General features: G+C 38.4%; 1 protein-coding gene across 1 annotated transcript; it reads right to left on the bottom strand.

Moving 5' to 3' along the window:
• Positions 1–565: 565 nt before the first annotated feature.
• LOC124146146 (protein SET-like) lies at positions 566–19,777 on the bottom strand. Its single transcript, XM_046516282.2, has 8 exons — positions 19,403–19,777; positions 14,381–14,452; positions 13,186–13,303; positions 12,277–12,446; positions 10,541–10,620; positions 8,849–8,901; positions 8,513–8,584; positions 566–7,682 (listed from the first exon to the last, which is right to left on the bottom strand). The coding sequence occupies exons 1-8, from the start codon at positions 19,769–19,771 to the stop codon at positions 7,600–7,602; spliced, it is 1,017 nt and encodes a 338-aa protein (XP_046372238.1). The 5' UTR covers positions 19,772–19,777; the 3' UTR covers positions 566–7,599.
• Between the last annotated feature and the right edge of the window lie 97 nt (positions 19,778–19,874).

The raw sequence follows: 19,874 nt of genomic DNA, 5'->3' as shown, positions 1-19,874 counted from the left end.
TCACTTCTCCATGTTGTTATGTCAGCGGCTGGGGAATCCCCATGACGTCATTGGGAAAACACCCCCCTTTTCTATCTCCAACACAAATGAGTTCTCTATCAGAGTTTAAGATAGTTTCAAAAATGTATTTTATCTTAAAATTAAGATGTCTTATCTTTGAACGTAAGTTGTTAAGATTAATCGTAACTAAACTCGTTTCGAAAATCTAGATCAAGATCAGTTTCAGAACCAGCAGGGGACACTAGAAATGGGCATCACACATTGGACCCATGTCGGGAATTGAACCCGGGTCTTCGGTGTGACAAGCGACCGCTTTAACCACCAGGCTACCCGACTGCCCCTTGTCACACTCAGAAATATTCAAGCTATATGACGTAGAGTCTGGACCAGACAATACAGGGATTGACATCTTGAGCACTGATCTGTGGAATTGGGGTATACAATGACATGCATCAACCAAGTCAGCAAGCCTGACCACCCGATCCTGTTGATCGTACAACAAGCATGGGTTGCTGTAAACCAATTCTAACCCAGATTTTCACGGATCACAAACGAAGAATAAAACTTTGACTTTTCCAATATTTTACTTCTGAAGACATGACAATGACAAACTAATGATGAATATGAGATGTGTACAGGTTTGGTGTTATATTACAAGTAATCAACAAAGTAAGTCATTTCATTGTGGGAAGCATACAAATTAATCCATGCTATTTAAAAAATGCTCTCAACCGAGAATATCAGTGCCATATACATTCTCTGCAACTTTCAAATTACACAGTAAAATGCAGCAATCCCAACATTTTGAGTTCAGAAAAGCCATAACATGGAAACTTTTAAATTCAAATAAAGGCAGAGATACCACTGAATTCATTTGAGCACAAAGCAAATGGATTCTAAGACAATAAAACGTTATGAAGCAGAACATTTCTATAATTTGTGAGGCTAAAATCACATTGGCAAAAAATAATCTTTGACACCGGATGTAAGTCTTTTCCTTTGGTATAGGCTTTTAACGAAATGAGTGTTAAAAATGTTACATGTTCAATTATAAAAACAATGCATTTCATAACATTAACGTCTTTTGTCACATCTACCATTCTGTCATTCTAACAACTAGTGGGTGTGGATATTAATGTTAACCTAGATTGTGGCAAAACAGCTATACATGATCCCAGTCTTACACTTTCAAAACTTGAATCAAAATGGAAATCTGTGAAAATACATAGCAAGTGTTGCCCTACAAAATCAATAATTGAGATACAAGAATTCACAATCAAACGCATTTCTTACAAAAATCCAGTCACTTGGATTTTCATGATCTGATATGTGCCCCGAAATATGCTTCTCTCAAATTCTATGGTATTAAACAAATGGCGGAGAAGATATGTAAAACAACAATGCTCAGATTACTTGAAGAAAAAATGTTTCTCATCAGATGGTAATTTCCAAAATGACCAGATTTATAAATCCTTTCTTTCTCTGCAGCAACTACAGTTGCATAGGACAAGGAAGCATAACTCTTCCCTTAAAATGTACACAAACCAATATCGAAACCAGATTATTTTACAAAGCAAAACCCAAAATTGTTCACATTGATAGAAAATATTTGTTTAATGACCTGCAGTGAGGAGAAACATTTTTTCACATTTTATAGCCTAAAGAATCAAAAGGTTATATTATAGCGGTGCTTTACCACTATACACCAAGCCTGTTGAGACAGAAACAGAGGACCCTGTCAAGGTAAACGCTAGCTGCCACAGGAAGTAGAGTACATGCTCTTATGGAGCTTAAGAACGAGAGAATATCTCCAAATACACAGCATCTTTAACACCTATTCACTATTTCAAAATACCTGTTGGATAATGTGATGGATCAGTTTTCGAGGAAATAACTGTGAAGATCAATCAGATCGATTTGATGCAGATATGATCAGAAAAATGATGGGTTAATGATCTGTACTGATGTAGACAACAAATGATTAAGTGAAATTCAAGCAAACTTTCAGAATGACAATGCACCAACAAAAGCCAACATCTAAATGATTGTATATGGCAAACAAGTATTAATCGCACAGTTCATACAACACAGTATATATATGCAAATGATCTATGGGGGATGTATACTATTCAACATGTGAGATGGATACTGTGCTATTTCATACTATTCTGAGAGGACAGCAACTGGTTTACTTGAACTTTTATTAACTTTAGATGAAGCGAATAATGCGTCAGTTGCCTGGCAACATGAGATACTATTTGTATGACACCATCTCCAAGCAGCCAATCACACATTCAGGTCCCACTGAGTAGTATAACTTTAAATGTATACATGAATAAATGACAGAAATTCATACCAGTAATAAACTATATAGTAAACATACCGTACCAGTTATAGTACTATGAGCTAAGAACCAGCACCAAATAATTCATGTTATGAATTCCATCCTAGTGACCATATTACAATGCTGTTTACAAATCATGAAAAATACCTGTAACATTCCTAGAGGAAGTAACTTGGTCTATAGTAATCCTATTCAAGTCTATCATTGGATGGGCATTTTGCCTTCTCCTTTTGCAAGAAACATCGTGACTTATCTTTATAATAAGCTATCTTTCCAATGCCCTGGCATCCTGTGTAGATTCCAGGTTAGAATGGATCTTCAGCAACCCATGCCTGACGTAAGAGGCGACTAATGGGAGGCTTACTGACTTGTTTGATGGATGTCATTGTATCTGATTTGCGTAGATGGATGCTCATGATGACAATCACTGGATTGTCTGGTCAAGACTCAATTACTTACAGTCGCATTTAGCTGGAATATTGCCGAGTGCTGCATTAAACCACAAACAACAAAACAACCCTGGGTATCATCATATCCCTTTCTTTTGCCCTTGATTCAAATATGTTAGAAAAGGCAATGACTATGAGAGGGAGTTTGTTGTTAACGCCAGTTTGAACAGTATTTCAGTTGTATGACAGTGTGTCTGTTTAACAGGGTAGTGAGTTAGTGAGTATGGTTTTATGCCGCTTTTAGCAATATTCCAGCATTATCATGGCGGGGGACACCAGAAAAAGGCTTCACACATTGTACCCATGTCGGGAATCGAACCGAGGTCTTCGGCGTTTCGAGCGAACGCTTTAACCACTAGGCTACCCAACCGCCCCTTTAATGGGGTAGACATACCAGAGACATGCAGGTCATGGATATCAGAACTGTGGGGAAATCCATGAGCATGGGATTGCTGACTGACACGAAGAGTCAAGTTCGGGGTGAATCTGGGATTCAATCCATTGACAAACAGATCCTAGCACAAAGAAGGGACACAACCCTTCCAAGTCAACTGTAGGGGCTACACACATGCCCATTAATGAATGATCTACATGGCTTAATTCATGGGTAACTGTGTACAAATAGTAGTCTTTCACATGTAATGCTTTAATATGTATGTAATAACAGAAATTCAAGAAATGATGTATACAATAAGGATTTTCACAATATTGAATTTCACCTGTCATGATTATCTTTCAAAAACAATGGATGTACTTTGTAATGATGTGTGTCTTACAAGACCATAATCAACTGACTTATGATTTCACCATAATCCAGGGAAAAAATGTCATCTTTCTGTATCCACACGGTATATTTCAGAAGCCAGCAATGGGTCTTGATGACTGAGGACGGATCAAGATACCAAAATGTACTTGTCAGTTATTACGGTCTCCTAGACCACACCATGACAGAGCTACAGAGGTGTTCACTATATACAGGTTTGAATGATGCATGATAATGACTTGATCATACTAGGAAACAAACCCATTGCAAAAACTACCACAGCTGCATGATTCATAAACACTTACCATAATTGATGTATTTTTAATGTCATATACTAAATTCAGAACTCAAAATTACATATAGTTAATATGTAAGAAAATAGTTTCTATTCTTACATGCTGTAGACGTGTCACCCTGCAAAATATTTTCTAAGAACCTTGTTTTGGGGTATTGGCCAAATTCCCCTTCTTGGGCCTTGTTTGATTATTGGTTGTTTGACGTCGCACTCAGCAATATTCAAGCTATACGACGGCAGTCTGTAAATAATCAAGTCTGGACAAGACAATCCAGTGATTGACATCATGAGCATCGATTCACAGAACTGGGATACACTGACATGCATCATCAACCAAGTCAACGAGTCTGACCACCTGAGCCCGTTAGTCGCCTCTTCCGACAAGCATAGTCACCTTTTACGGCAAGCATAGGTTGCTGAAGACCTATTCTACCCCGGATCTTTTGGGCCTTAGATTGTGATCTTGCCTACACGCTGTAAATAGGTGTGTCACAATATTTCGAAGTTCTTATATAACAGTTTTCATATCTTACCCCATATCAACCCTAGACCCCAATACCAGCCCGAAGACCAAGGCCAGAGGGTTGATATGGGACTGAGGGTTGATATGGGGTATCATATGAAAACTGTCACGTATTAATCTTTTTATCAGATACAATAACATAACACCATAAAATGTATCTATTTGCAAGTGAATGAAAAACATTTTCACCTTGTTTGGAAGTCATTGTCATGGGAAAGGTAGCTGAGCAGGCAACACTATAAGGGACGTAACTTTAATTTCTTACCAACCGGGCTGATATCGATCGTCCATACAAATTGCATTGACAATACATATCAGCCCGGCAAAGGGTGTAATACTGGTAGGGTTATTACACCCCCTGTGGTATATGATAAATCAAACAATCGCAATTGAAAACTGCCCCAATAGTCCTACCTTTAAATTATGATATTGTTCACATTATCACAAAAATACTTGGGAATAGCTTGAGATAGTTACTGTTACTGTTTCACTGCCTTGTTAAACAATAAGGTGTAAATTTGGTTTTAAGAGCCCCACAAAAAATACACGTGTGTCAGATCCAGGCCATATTGTTATGAGTAAGCAGACCTACCACTGGCACGTATTTTAGAAAAGCAAACAAAAATGTTTTCCTCGACGGCTAGGAATGACAGGAGATGACAACAAGGAAGATCCGCTTTCATAAAACAAGTACATACCACGAAGTACTTATGAAATAATCTTTTATTTCGGACACATTGGTTTAAACACCCATGTTAGTTTTATACATCAATTATGGTAAATGCAGACCAGAGCCACTTGAACCCACACCTTTGCAGTACCACATGGCCGGTAATATTCTGATGTAATTACGATGCATACATCGGAAGCTTGCAAAGACTGGTACAAGTAAACCCTAGTGTGTGGAGCTATGTAAGCAAATCGAGCAAGAAATATTGAAACTGCCTCATAATAGTCAAACAAAAACAAACTGGTGTAGAGAAAATGTAAGAAATCTTGTTGACAGCAAAACTCGACTCAACAGAAGCACTAACCACGGACAGATCTAGTGACAACGTCAATATAAGGAGGTTAAAACTGGTGATATTTATTTGCCATCATTTATGCTTGCCATTACGAAATTCCTTCAAATTTCCCGAGGTGTAACGATACGGCGGGGTAGCAATAGGATACATATCCCATACTGTGGGAGCGATATGATACGTATCCCAATACAGTTCTTTTATTTCACAAGTTGACATTCTTCATTTTGCAGGGGAATCACAACCCTGAATAATTTGTTATTAAATTTGAGAGATTAAAGATGGGATATTGTAGGGCAGAAACATATAGGTTAGAGGGCACTGTGAATGTTATGCTATTTATGTCAAACCAAAACCTAATAGAGAATCTGTGAAAGCTGGATATGAACAGTATCTGTTACTCTTCCGATGATTAACACAAATATAACTTGTAATGAAATGTATCGTACGTACCACGATACAGTGGTTGTAAATCGATGTTTTGTAACGTAGGGCTCGTATCGCAATACAATACTGTATGGTTACACCACCTCAAAAGTCCGCAACTTCAACTCCATCCACGGTATAAAATTGTTTCACCTGAAACATCGTAACAGTCTTGAAAGTAAAACAGCTGACTTATAGCACTATCAAATTGAATTGATGCATCATAAAATCCTAAGACGAGCTAAAGAAAACCCCAAAGCAAATGTTACTTTTCCCTGCTTCGCCTTAGCCAGGTGAGAACTGAACACCCTTATCTTATGATTCAATGATGTGTAAGCACTTATTCACAGTGATCTTCCTCATGATGGCAAATATATATCACCAGGTAACTGTACATGAAATATACAACTATGTAACATGCCATGCATGTTACATGAACCGAAGAACATGATACAAAAATAACAATTGTTATGACAAGATGTAATGACCCACAAGGATGACATGTCGTGATATAAATGCTCACACAATGTTACCATGGTTACATGGCGTAACTGGAGAGAAGACTACTGCAAGCTGACCAAGTCCTTCTTGAAAATGCAACATGTAGAACATATAACTGATTTTGATTTTACAACGTCAACACCAGAAAGCCAGACACAAAAAGCCCCATTAAACGACCTATCAGAAATGTTGAAGACTTTGACACAAGCCTTCATACAGAGAATTGGAGATTTGAGAAAAAATAATATTTTGGTGGAATGAATTAATATATGTTCAACCATTAAACAGTCATATATTCAAGTCCTCTTTTGCTGACATTGAAATAATCCTAAATAAATTTTTAAACTCCCTTTAAGTAAACAATTTCTGAAGATAATACTGCACACGCTGGCGAAAGCAAGTCATTGCTTAAGTACCTCACACAGGAGGAAATAGTCTTTGGCTGTCATCTATAGGCTAAGGTAAATCAATACCCTTATCGTTTAACCATGTCAGACAATTTCTTACTGATCTGAAATAAAATTAAGACTAAAAATCACCTCATGACAAATCATGAACTCAGCCATGGCTGCCTTTGGGTATCTGGGAGCAGCTATGGCAAAATACATAACTGACACTCCACATGACCAGCCATTGATATACAATATCTGATATCCACTGTTACACAACCAAACTGTTATACAACAAAAAGGAAAACCGTAAAAAAAGGAAGAATCTCCAGTAAATTACAATTAAGATACACGAAACATTTGATAAAAAATGTGTATCCTGTTCAACACAGTGATGTTAGCTCTAAGGATGTCTCAACACTTGATTTCAATGAAGTGTTGAGAAAGACCTAGTGATAGATCACATTATAGAACAGAGCCCAACGCTATAGATAATGGTTCAGTTTCATATTGATTATAGCCATAAGGAACCAGATAAGGATATGAGCCCGTATTTGTCTATTACTTATTCCTAGTAGGTCTTGAGTAGGCACTTGAGTAGGCAGGGATGCAGCTTAGCTTGAAACACAAATAGCCGGTAAAGTGATAACTTAAGACCCCCCTGAAAAGCATTTGACAAACTGATTTGGGCTAGCGCGTAGTGGCATATTGCATCCCTGGTTGGGTAGCAACTTAGGCTAATCTGACATTATGTCTCGCTGCAAGTAATATTGCACTCCAAAAAACGCCATTTTCGTGTGATCTTCTCCAGTAGTCTTCCCTCACTTCTCTATACACTTGAAAGTGATCTACACAGTATGTACATGTGGTTGCAGATGGCTGTGACATCACTCCCCTTCCTCCCCTGCCTCCACCTCGTCGTCATTCACGTTCTCATCATCGTCCTCAGCATCTATCACTTCAACATCAGCTGAAATGAGAAATAATACATAAGGCCAAAACAAATTAATAATTTGTCCTCACGTAACTTCAATAGCATCACAATTGTCCCAGAGCTCCAGATAAGCTGCGTATCTGCGTAAAACACACATCAGAAATGCAGAAATACGCAGTAAAATAAAATCCAAGTGTATCAAATACGCAACAAACATTACAGATAAGCTACAAAAATAAAACTTGTGCGTATCATCAAAATACTGTGAAGTAACCCTGCGTATTCGATTAGCAAATCAGTAACTTATTTTGAAATTATAAACGGGCATTCCGCCAACCTTGCCAAACTCCACGATGATAGTTACATCACGATCATTAAAAGTTTTGCCATCACACTTTTTTGTGGAAGTATCGTGGTATTTTTGAGTCCTATAAAGTTCTCGAACCCACACGACACCAGTTTGCAAGGACTAGATGAATAGTGCTTTTAAATATTTAACTTAAATACCCACATGTGTAAAAACTAGTTGATAACAGAAATTTGAATACACAGACAGAATTACTGATACCCAATGATTTTAAAATGCATGGGTAAAATACCCACAACACCAAAAGCTTATCTGGAGCTCTGTTGTCCAGTTTCACTTCAGATGGAATTCTTTTCTTTGATGACAACCATACAACTACAGTAACCTATGTTTATAACGAACACACCAACGGATATAACAAACTTATGTTTTGGTCCCGGCCATTTGCTGTACTTATGCTTTACATAACAAACCACGGTTATAATGAACTAACATTGGTGGTCCTTTTGAGTTCATTATAACCATATTTTACTGTTCTCAAAACGTCAAAGTAACTTACCTGAATCATCTAATGTGTCGCCTTCTTCAATGTCACCATCTTCTACTGAATACACTTCATCATCTTCATCATCTGGAACATCAACAATTTTTTTTATTTTTTTTAAATCAGGAGTGAATTATTATTGAGACCGTTCTCACGTTGTGAAGCTTTTTTGATATTTACTTCCAGGTCTGTCAATAGATTTAGACTTAAGAAGCAATCTCATTAAAATCAGATCTTTCACTGACATACTACCTCTCTTCAGATCTCAACCCCTCCAAGGGGTTGTACTTACAAAGTTAAATGCAAGAGATGAACTATAGGAAACTTATTGCATGGATAGGGTATACTTACCATCATCTTCATCATCAACAACATACACAGACTCGTCAGGATCTTCATCATCACTGAAATCAAGTACATACAATTTCAAATAGACATATATACCAGCATTAGACATTGGCACTAGTCCTGTAGTCAAACTGCCCAATAGTTAAGGTATCCTTAGGACTAGTAGAAATTTGTCATTTTTAAAGGTTCTGCTGTATGTTACCATTATAAGGACTAGTGGTCTAAAAATGTTAGTATCTACCACTAATTCTCCTTTTAACATCACAAATGTCTATTATTTGTATATGAAACCTAATGGTTGGTTGGTTGGTTTGTTGTTTATCGCCGCACTCAGCAATATTCCAGCCATATGACGGTGGTCTGTAAATAATCAGGTCTAGACCAGACAATCCAGTGATTGATATCATGAGCATCGATCCTCGCAATGTGGGATTGATGACATGCATCAACCGAGTCAGCGAGCCTGACCACCCGATCCCTTTAGTCGCCTTTTACGACAAGCATAGTCTCCTTTTATGGCAAGCATGGGTTGCTGAAGACCTACTCTACCCCGGATCTTCACGGATCTGAAACCTAATGGAAGCCTGTGTGTGTACTGATTATCTACAAACAGTTTTCAACACTGTGTTTTCTTGTGCAGAATATGATGACAAGTAAGGCTGGGATGGGCAACTTGGGTACCCGGGTCGGGTGGGTACTGAGTAGGACCTGGGTACCCACAGGACTACCCGGAGCCGAGGTTAGTCACGTGATAGATTGTTTAATGGCAAAACTTATCTAGAACTCTATGGTTACACTACAAGTCACTAATGTTCACATTTCTTTCTGACTATGCACGCATTCCTTCTGACTTTCATGTTTGAGTAAAGATAAAACTTCAGTCAACATAAGTGTATGCATCACCAGATCGTTTTATATGTGTATCTAAATACATTTTGCCAGGGCAACAGTCAAACAATTCCCAATCGGACAATTTGTACCCATCTCTTGAGAGCTATAGGGGTACCCGGGTAGGGTTGGGTAATAGGGGGATGGGTACCTGGGGAGTAAATTTGGACTCACCCAGCCCAAATGACAAGACCTGCATTGTGATCCTAACGAATATGAATGTGTACCCTCCATTACCTAGGTCTAACTTATTGTACCTCCCGTGTTCACAAATAACGGCAGTACTCGGGTCTTGGAGGTTAGCAACTATAGTATTTACTTTAACCCTCCATTTGTTTAACTTTGAGGTTACCTCGAGGAACCCCTGACTTTCATGATTAATTTCCAAACAATGTATCTCCATTCAATGATAAACACTTTGGGACCATTTGCCACAATAGTCCTGTTGAAGCAGAACTCCATCAAATTAATCTCATCAGTAAGTGGGTGAGTATGGTTTTACACTGCTTTTAGGTCATCATAGGTTTCTGGCGTGCCCAAGGGACGCATCTCTGCACAGCGAATAGCAGCGCCTTTGACGACTGGGCAACCTTTGCCCCCCGTCACCTGTGACATGCACATGACATGTGTGTATTACCTGTGAACATTCACTTTTCACCTCCTACACATGTGTGTCTACCTAGGCAAATCAGTGTTGTGAGTCAACAACCGATTCTTGGGACATTATCCCAAGATTGGGCACATCCATCAAGCTGATTAGCTCATTGTAAAAGGGCTTCCAGTGGAACAGAAAGACAGACAACGAACCTGATGCCATTTTCTTCAACCTCTATGTCTGGTGCCAAGTAATACTGGAGGGGGTTTGGCCACATGTCATCTTTAATCACCTGAAATGTTACAACAAAATATTATGTTGAAGCCAAAAAATGTGTCTGAGTTACAAAAACTACAACAATTTACTACAGTCACAACTCAAAGTGTGTCACATTGTGTATCCCATCTTCCTGAGGCAAAGGAGTTAACTGACGTTAAAAATCCAGTTTCCACCCTTGCCGAACTAGTCTGGAATTATGGAGTTATATTTTGGCTTGACTTAAAGGTCTACGCATAGTCCAATGAATCCCTTAACGAAACTGAAATCTGGTTCATAAACAACATGGCAACTGCCTTGCCAAATTTGTTTGATTACACGATTTGCAGAGTATATGTACTGTCAACTGGGCGTCGACAGATTATTTTCCAAATGTTTTAATCAAAGTGCTCAAGTTATTTAATGAACCTCGCAAGGTTTTATTACAGTCAAGTTCTTTATGATCGATGAAATCATCGTGACTGGACACCGCCATTTTGTTTGAAGCAAGTGCAAGAGATATGAAAACTGGAACCTGATTGTGAGTAGAGGGGACATAACTCGTAATAACCACTGGTAACGCTACAATCAAGCCTAGAATTCCAGCTTAGTTAGGCAAGGGTGGTAACTGAACTTTTAAAGTCAGCTAACCCCCCTGCCTTGGGAAGATGTGTGTATCACTACAGGGCCAGAGTCGCAGATTGGTTCATCTTCTTGGAGTGAGTGTCATACATGAGTGTCATATGTCCTGAATATATTTTTTCACTTTTGGTACAGACAGAGAGGAATGTCCTAACAAATGCTGATAATATCATGAAAGTGTCACAATGCCATTTGTCTTCAGCAAAATAAGAGAGGGTAAATGATGAGAAGGATTATGTTAATGATGACGTCAGGTATAGTGCATCTTCCTGAGGCAAGAGAGTTAACTGACTTTATAAGTCCAGTTTCCACCTTTGCCGGACTAGCTCGATCGTAGCGTAAGCAATGGCTATTACGAGTTATATCCCATCCATGCCTCTCCTATAGAACAATCAGATTCCACCTCTTGTATCACTTGCATTTGCTTCCAACAAAATGGCGGCGCCCAGTCAAGATGATCTGATCGATAATCAAGATCTTTATAGTAATAAAGCGGGTCTTACACCGCGAAGTACATCAAATCACGTGAGCACCTTGATTAAAGACATGAAAAGATTTGGAAAATATCTGTTTAAAAAGAGTTGATGGTGCACATGCTTTGCAAATCCTGCAATCGACCGAAATCTGCATGACAGTTTATGAACCAGATTTTGATTTCATTGCGGGATTTTGATCGGACTATGCATAGACTTGTTAGTCCAGCCAAAATCTAACTCCATAATACCAGCCTAGTTTGGCAAGGGTTGAAACTGGACTTTTTATAGTCAGTTAACTCCCTTGCCTCGGGAAGATGGCAACAGTGAGTGAGTCTCTTCATCAAGACTATCAGTATGAAGGAAAACATCTACCCGACACACACAAATATTGTTCTTGATTCTCAGGCCTTCATGCATCAGCAAAGTTTTCATCTATAAAAAACTAGACAGCCTGGATCAACAAAGCAAATGCTTTGTCTTGAAGCATAAGCCTTACACCGAATAATTCCTTTCCTGCCCCTGCTTGTGATAAGTTAGCAGCAGCTGCTACAAGTGGCAGTATTCAAGTGACCTACCTCTGCAATGTCATCCGCTGAGGGGTCGGTGTTGTCAAGGAACCAGGAGAAGAAGTTTCTTGCCATGCCCAGCTTCCTCTTGCGACCATTCTGTTCGGCCTGCTGGAGTTTCTTCGTCAAATCCATCCCTTCCTTCCACTCGATATTTGTGGATTTGGATGCAGGATCACCTGAGCAACACAAACGTGATAAAATCAATATTAACATGATAAACAATTAAGGGACAAATGTTTCTATAAATGGGTAATAAAATGTCCTGACTATAGGAGAGTCAGCATGAAGTTCATGAAAGTACTAACAAGAAGGGTTTGAACTCATCAGTCACATCATAACAGCTTTAGGGAAACATGAATAAGTGAGTGAGTGAGTGAGTATGGTTTTACGCCGCTTTAAGCAATATTCCAGCAATATCACGGCGGGGGACACCAGAAATGGGCTTCACACATTGTACCCATGTCGGGAATCGAACCCGGGTCTTCGGCGTGACGAGCAAACGCTTTAACCACTAGGCTACCCGACCGCCCCTTAGGGAAACATGACTTGACAAAGCAGTAACAGTTTGAGCAATGACAAAGTCAGGCATTGGTACCACCAGATATCTATCAGTCTCTTCGACTGGGGACGTCTACATGCATATACATGATCTAGGTTATGCAAGTGAACGTTGTTCTACGCCACAGTAAGAAGCATTTCAGCAACATTACTGTTGCACGTAAATAATCACATCTGGACAAAACAAACCAGTCATTGAAGACATGAGCACTGATCGAAGTCACGGATCAAATTCATAAACCACTTACACCTAGCAATGCTGGGTACAGATTGTAACGTTGGTCTTGATGGGGATCTTGATCATGATACTGGCTGTGCATACAATAACACACTGATCCATCAGCCATAAATTCTCACCTGAAGTCGCCAGATGAAATTCTTTGCACAGCACATCATTTGTAAAGTATGGATTCTGTGAGAAACTGAACTTGATCTTGTACCCAGATTTGATGTCCTCAAACTCTTCTACTTCAACCTTAAAATAAATACACAACCATGATATTTGCACAAGGAGTCCTTACTATTAGCATTAAAATGATTAAGAGAATCAACAGAAGAAAACACCAGTTATTCATGCCTAATGACAGGCATCCCAAAAGCTACTTTCAATTTGCAATTAATAGTCTGAACTTGGTGCAACATCTGTATCAAAATCATTATTGCCTATCATTCTACAAACACAACAAAATAGTCTGGATGATGTTTACATAACATTACCCAATTGTTTCATTTTATTTGGTCAATTTACTTGTGTTGGTAACTGACCTATAACTGATAACGGTAATCAAAATGAACTGACAGACTGCTGACAAGCTCTCCAAAGTTCATGATCATGTTTAAAGTATGTTTTAAGTATGTTTCCATTGTAAGCTCTGTATGTAAATTTTCATAGTGAATGAGTTAGTTGGGTTTTACGCGAACTTGAACAGTATTCCAGTTATATCATGGTATATCAGCTTGATGTGGGAGATAAGCCCGAAGTGATGCAGGTCTTAGCCGTTTACCACCTCGATGAAACCCAAAAGGATAGGTATTGTGCTGACAAACCTAGGAACAATCATTGTGAACCAGGATTTGAACCCAATCATAGGTTTCTTGTGTGCCAAAGGGATGCAACTCTGGACAGCAAATTGCAACGCCATAGACGACTTGGCCACCAGTGCCCCCCCTCACATTTTCATAAATAAATAGAGAATGTTTCGTTACCATGATATTTAAGACTTGTACTAATCAGTATAGAAGACAGAAGATATACTGATCTGTGTAAGAGTGACAACATGCATACATATATTAAGAGTGACAGCATACAAATGATCACACGATTGACTGGTGCAGAGTCTCGGATCAGTTAAATTTCTGTGACACATATATTCCAAAATGACCATTGAACATTTTTTTCAAGTTAGGCAATAATATAGAAGAGTGTGTTGTCAAAAGTTGAAAAGACAAAAATCATGTAACAGTCCTAATGCCATTTGTCTCTTGCAAAATCAATGCAATTTAGTGAATCTACCAAATACCCATACTGACAGTGATGAATGAATCAACATACCATTTTCAGATAGTGTAGGCATTCTTCCTCCTCCTGATCAAGGACGGCTGAGATTTGTGGGTGATTCACAAACTTCTCATTAAGGAAAGAAATCAATCAAGACAAGTCATAACTTAAGAAAACATACAGACAACAACTTCTGGGCCCACTTGCACAAAGCGATCTTAGCACTACGACTATTGTAAGCCTATGTTAAAGTATGGGAGTTACGATCATCTTAGCGCTAAGATCGCTTTGTGCAAGTGGGCCCTGGTCTATTGCATATCATGGTTAGAAACTAACAGTTTCAGTCCACTAGTCCTTATAATGATAACATATAACAAAACCCTTAAAATGGACCAATTTCTACTAGTCCTTGTGATACCTAACTATTGGGCAGTTTGGTAAGGACTATAGGCATGATAGGACTAGTGCCAAGTTCTAACGCTGCATATAAAGGACATTTTGATGTAGATTCTTATACCAAGCTGGAGTGACAACCAAGTGATGAGAGGTATATATGCATGACATGTTGTGATAAGCAACAGATTAACATTGACAACAAGTAACAAGTAGCCTAGAGTTCAGAGGATGAAGCCAAATGTACAGTAAGAAAAGCAAATAGCACACGGGTAATGAAGCATACGCGTAATGAAGTCTGATGTACAGGAAGGACAAGGATTAAAAGGTTGTGACAAGCTGATTGGATCCTAATTAAAATAGTCAATTGCTTGATTAGATCTTCATACACAGACGAAAGGTAATTCTGACTGTGGAGACTCGTACATTGGTGAAACCTCCCACGCAGTAGATACCCGCATCAAAGAACACAAGACTTCAACAGCCAACGCAGACAGCAAAAATCAGCCCTCTCAGACCACCAGCAAATATTCCCTTGCCATCAAATTCAGTTTGACAAAGTCCAGATCCTCTCAACGAAACATAAGGACTTCACCAAAAGTCAACTCAGAATCTATAGAAATCCATTTTCCTTAGGCAAGAGAGTTAACTGACTTTAAGAGTCCAGTTTCCACCCTTGCCGAACAAGGGTGGAATTCCTTGGCTCGATCGTAGCGCCACCAGTGGCTAATACGAGTTATATCCCTTCTAAGCCTCTCCTATGGACCAGTCAGATTCCACCTCTTGTATCACTTGCATTTTTTCAAACAAAATGGTCAAGATGATCTGATCGATAATCAAGATCTATATTGCAATGAAACGGGTCTCACATCGCGAAGTGTATCAAATCACCTTGATTAAAAACATGAACAGATCTGGAAAATATCTGTTGACAATGAGTTGGCGGTGCACGTGCTTTGCAAATTCTGCAATCGACATTTTACGAAAACTGGATTTTGATATCGCCGTGCGATTTTGATTGGACTATGCATAGACTCATTAGTCCAGCTAAAACGTAACTCCATAACACCAGCCTAATTCGGTAAGGGTGGAAACTGGACTTTTGTAGCCAGTTAACTTTCTTGCCTCGGGAAGATGATAGAAATCCGCCTCCACAAACCCTTGACCAACAGAGATCAAGGGTATTACATCTCGTCTGCCTATATGATATCTAATCAAGCAATAGACTATCTAAATCAGGATCCAATCACCTTGTCACAACTGTTAATCCTTTTAATCCTTATCCTTACTGTACATCTGGCATTACCAGAGTGCTTCATTACCTGTGTGCTATTTGTTATTCTTATAGTGAACATTTGGCTTCATCCAGTTATCTGTATGCTACTTGTTATCTGTTACCTGTTGTTGTCAATGTTAATCTGCTGCTTATCACAACATGTACCTCCAGCTTGATAACGGTGTAAGAATCTACATCAAAACACTGCTATGTTCAATAAACCAGGACCAACTTCTAGAATACCAATCAAACAGTCAGTAATAACTTACAACTTAATAATAACATCAGTAACAAGCTCAGGTAATCATGGTAATAATAGCTGGTATTTTAACACAAAAATAACCTGAAAACGATACCAAAAGACAAGTTTGGGCTAGGAGACAAAAATGTTTAGGGCACATTTCTTAGCACGTCTTTAGAGAATAACTTAGATGCTACCAGTTACGAATTCTCTGTCAAAAGATGAATTAATTTTGTAGTGAGTATGGTTTTACGCTGCTTTTAGCAATATTCCAGCAACATCACGGCGGGGAACACCAGAAATGGACTTCACACATTGTACCCATGTCGGGAATCGAACCTGGGTTTTCGGCGTGACGAGCAAACGCTTTAACCACTGGGCTACCCAACCGCCCCAATTAATTTTGTAAGTCCTGAGAAATGGCCAGGGACTTTCAACATTATTTCAGAAGGAACAGACAATCAGTTACTCCTGGTTGTAGTGTTGGGAATTGGTTGTAAAATCATCCAAATTGTCTGGTTGGCACCATGTTTCTGTTTTTCAATGTTTTGTTCAGTAAAACTTGATCAAAACCAACAAAAAACAATTCTTACACTTTGTTTCAGAAAAGACACCGGCTACTCATTCTTATTCCAAGTAATTAGTAGTAAACAAACCTTGTCAGGGAACAAAAGTATCACATGCTTGAGAGAAGGGGCAAAATTGTTTGTGTTCAATCCTAGAAACTTGGGTGGTTTACTATCAATCTTTTGATATTTTCAGATAATCACATTTGGTTTGGTTTGTTGTTTTATGTCGCACTCAGCAATATTCCAGCTATATGACAGTGATATCATGAACATCAGTCCACGCAATTGGGATCGATGACATGCATCAACCAAGTCAGCGAGCCTGACCACACGATCCCGTTAGTCGCCTTTCACGACAAACATAGCCGCCTTTTACAGCAAGCAAGGATTGCTGAAGACCTATTCTACCCAGGATCTTCACAGGCCACGACTACAAAGTCTATAACTAACACTGTGAAATTCTCTTAAATTATTAAAAAGATCCCATTTTCACTGTCTGAATAGAAGCTAAAATGAGGTCAGATAAAGTGGGATCATGTACTTGTCCAATTATCATGCTTTGACTTCTACTGTTACTCATGTGTAACACAACATCCTGTCAGTGTGTGATAAAGTACTTGTTTCATGCCAGTCCTGTTAGAATACACATACTCCGCCTTAACATAACACGCAACTAAGTTAAAACTGCTGTTAAAATATATATGTTGTATTATATAGTGTTGAAACTAAACAGTATTTCACTTGTCAGTGTTCCCGTTTACCGGTAATTGCCAGTTTTTTACCGGTAAAATTAGGCTTGGACCGGTAATTCATGTGACTGCCGACAAATAAAGAACTTATAAGTCTTTGTTATTTAAAAAAAAAAATGAAAAAAAAAATGGTGATATTCATATATTCAGAAATAAGAACATTTTTCGAACAAAGTCAGCATGTCTGTTACCATCAGGGTTTCCCCTTGTCTATTTCTAGGTTAAATATCCAGTTGTAGCGACTTTGTCTCAAAATATTAAAATATGAAGAGAAAGTTGTGACTGAGTTTGTGTGAATGACGTATAGGGCTAACGAAGTTACTTCAGAAATGACATCTTTGCACTGAACATGAAGTTGAAAGAACTAAAACCAGACAAGAATCTTCTGATTAGTAAATTTGGAGCAAACAACTCAGAACTATTTATAAAACAAAGTAATGACAGTGTTACAGATTTTATTTTAAATGAAGGGAAGAAAATTGATTGAGATGTTACTCATAAGCCAAAGTCATTTTGCCTCAGCCAAAGTCTATTTTATTGTTAAATCATTGTTTCTATACTCAGCCATTACACAAAATAACGTAGCATTTCATATGGCAGCTTGGGTGTTATATACTTGCCACAGAGCTGAGAATGAAATAAGCGTATAGGCAAAATATTTAATTGCAATATATTGCGATATAGGCATCTGTATTGCGATACATATTACAATATAGTGGGAGCTAAAGTGTTGGACAGTGATTGCCACTGATTGCACATGCAGATGATATTTTCTACATACTAAGGTAAATATTACAATGTCAAAGTCAGCATGATCAGCCACCGCCTTTTTGCAGACATGGATACAGACAGGGTAGATAACGTGCGAGAAAAGTCATGCTACCTCTTCAGTAAAATCAAAAGGACAGGAATGTCGCTGTGACATCAAGTGCCATATTTTGGGCATGTTGGTCCATATTTTAGTTCTATTAGCAATGTACAGGATTTGACCCAAATACATTTCCATGCAAGCAATAAAGCACTATTTTGACCCCAATTTTGATGTTTTATTTTGAGGGTTGGATCTCCTATATGTGTCATTTGAAGTGTGATATTCATTTGAAGTGTGACATTACTTATTTTTTTCAAAGATTTTTATTCACTTCGAAGTGTGATATTTAATTTCAAGGGATAAATATGAATGTTGTATAATGACCCATTTATAATAGAAATATCCATTTCGGTAAGTTTGGCACATAGACAGTATACAAATTGCTCAAATTTGGGCTCATCAATGTCCAAACCTTGATGATTTTGTCGAACAGCACTTTGATTTCAGGGAGGATTGTGTTTATGGAAACAAAAATAATCATTAAGGATGACCACTTCAAGTACTAAACTGATCCCGCAACACAAAAGAAACTGTTATGTTCACTGGTAGAATAGAAGTCAAACATAAACATGATAAACATGTTGTACAGTAGCTTGCAAATATAACAATTCGAATATTCCTTTTGAAAAACTTTAAAGGCACCAAAATGTTATCTTAAAATGCACCGTGATCAACAACAAACAATAGTCACAACAAAGGACACAATAGTTGTCTCCCCTGACAGGAAACTGGGAACCAAGCTCATGCTTGTAAAAACTAAACTTTCCAGAATTCAGTTACGATCAGAGACATTAATAACATCCAACCTTTAAGAAAAGATCAGTTGTACAATTGGCTGGGAATTTTCTACAAACAAACCATCCTTGTCCACCTCGCTACTGTCCCCACGATTTTTCCCTACCGCGAAAATAGGAGACACTAAAAGTTTTGTGTAATCTTCAAAGTTGACCCTTTACGCTTTCACAACAAAAGGATACAGCAGTCACCCAGAAATTTGGGATTTTCTCAATTAATCCATTTCGTCGATCAAAGTGTGGTTTTCTTAATTTGTTGTACTTTTGTTCCACCTGCAAAATTTCCTCGCTTGCTTTTTCATTTAGCGCATCAATTTCATTCTGACACGAGTCGATGTCTTCCAGTGTCTTTTGCATCTGTGATTCTGCATCTAAATCGCCGCTATCAGCTCCATTCGCCTCACCTTCCGGCGTAGAAAGCTTCTGAACTTTCGTCGCTGTCGCTGATTCTGTTGACATTTCTAGTGCACTCAGATGATCAATGTACACAAGCGTGAATGCAAAACTGCACGTTTGAAAAGTCTGCGATGGTTTAATAGAGTCAGTGCGCATGCGTGGCAAAATTCCCTAACTAGCTGAAAAAAGGCCAGATTTCATTGGCTAGATTCCGCAATTTTCATGACGTAATGAAAATGTCAGCAAATGAAAATGCTTC

Source organism: Haliotis rufescens, unplaced genomic scaffold, assembly GCF_023055435.1.
Source record: "Haliotis rufescens isolate VD_foot unplaced genomic scaffold, xgHalRufe1.0.p SCAF_16, whole genome shotgun sequence".
In the NCBI taxonomy this organism is placed as follows: Eukaryota; Metazoa; Mollusca; class Gastropoda; order Lepetellida; family Haliotidae; genus Haliotis; species Haliotis rufescens.
This window is presented reverse-complemented; position numbering and strand designations above follow the sequence as displayed.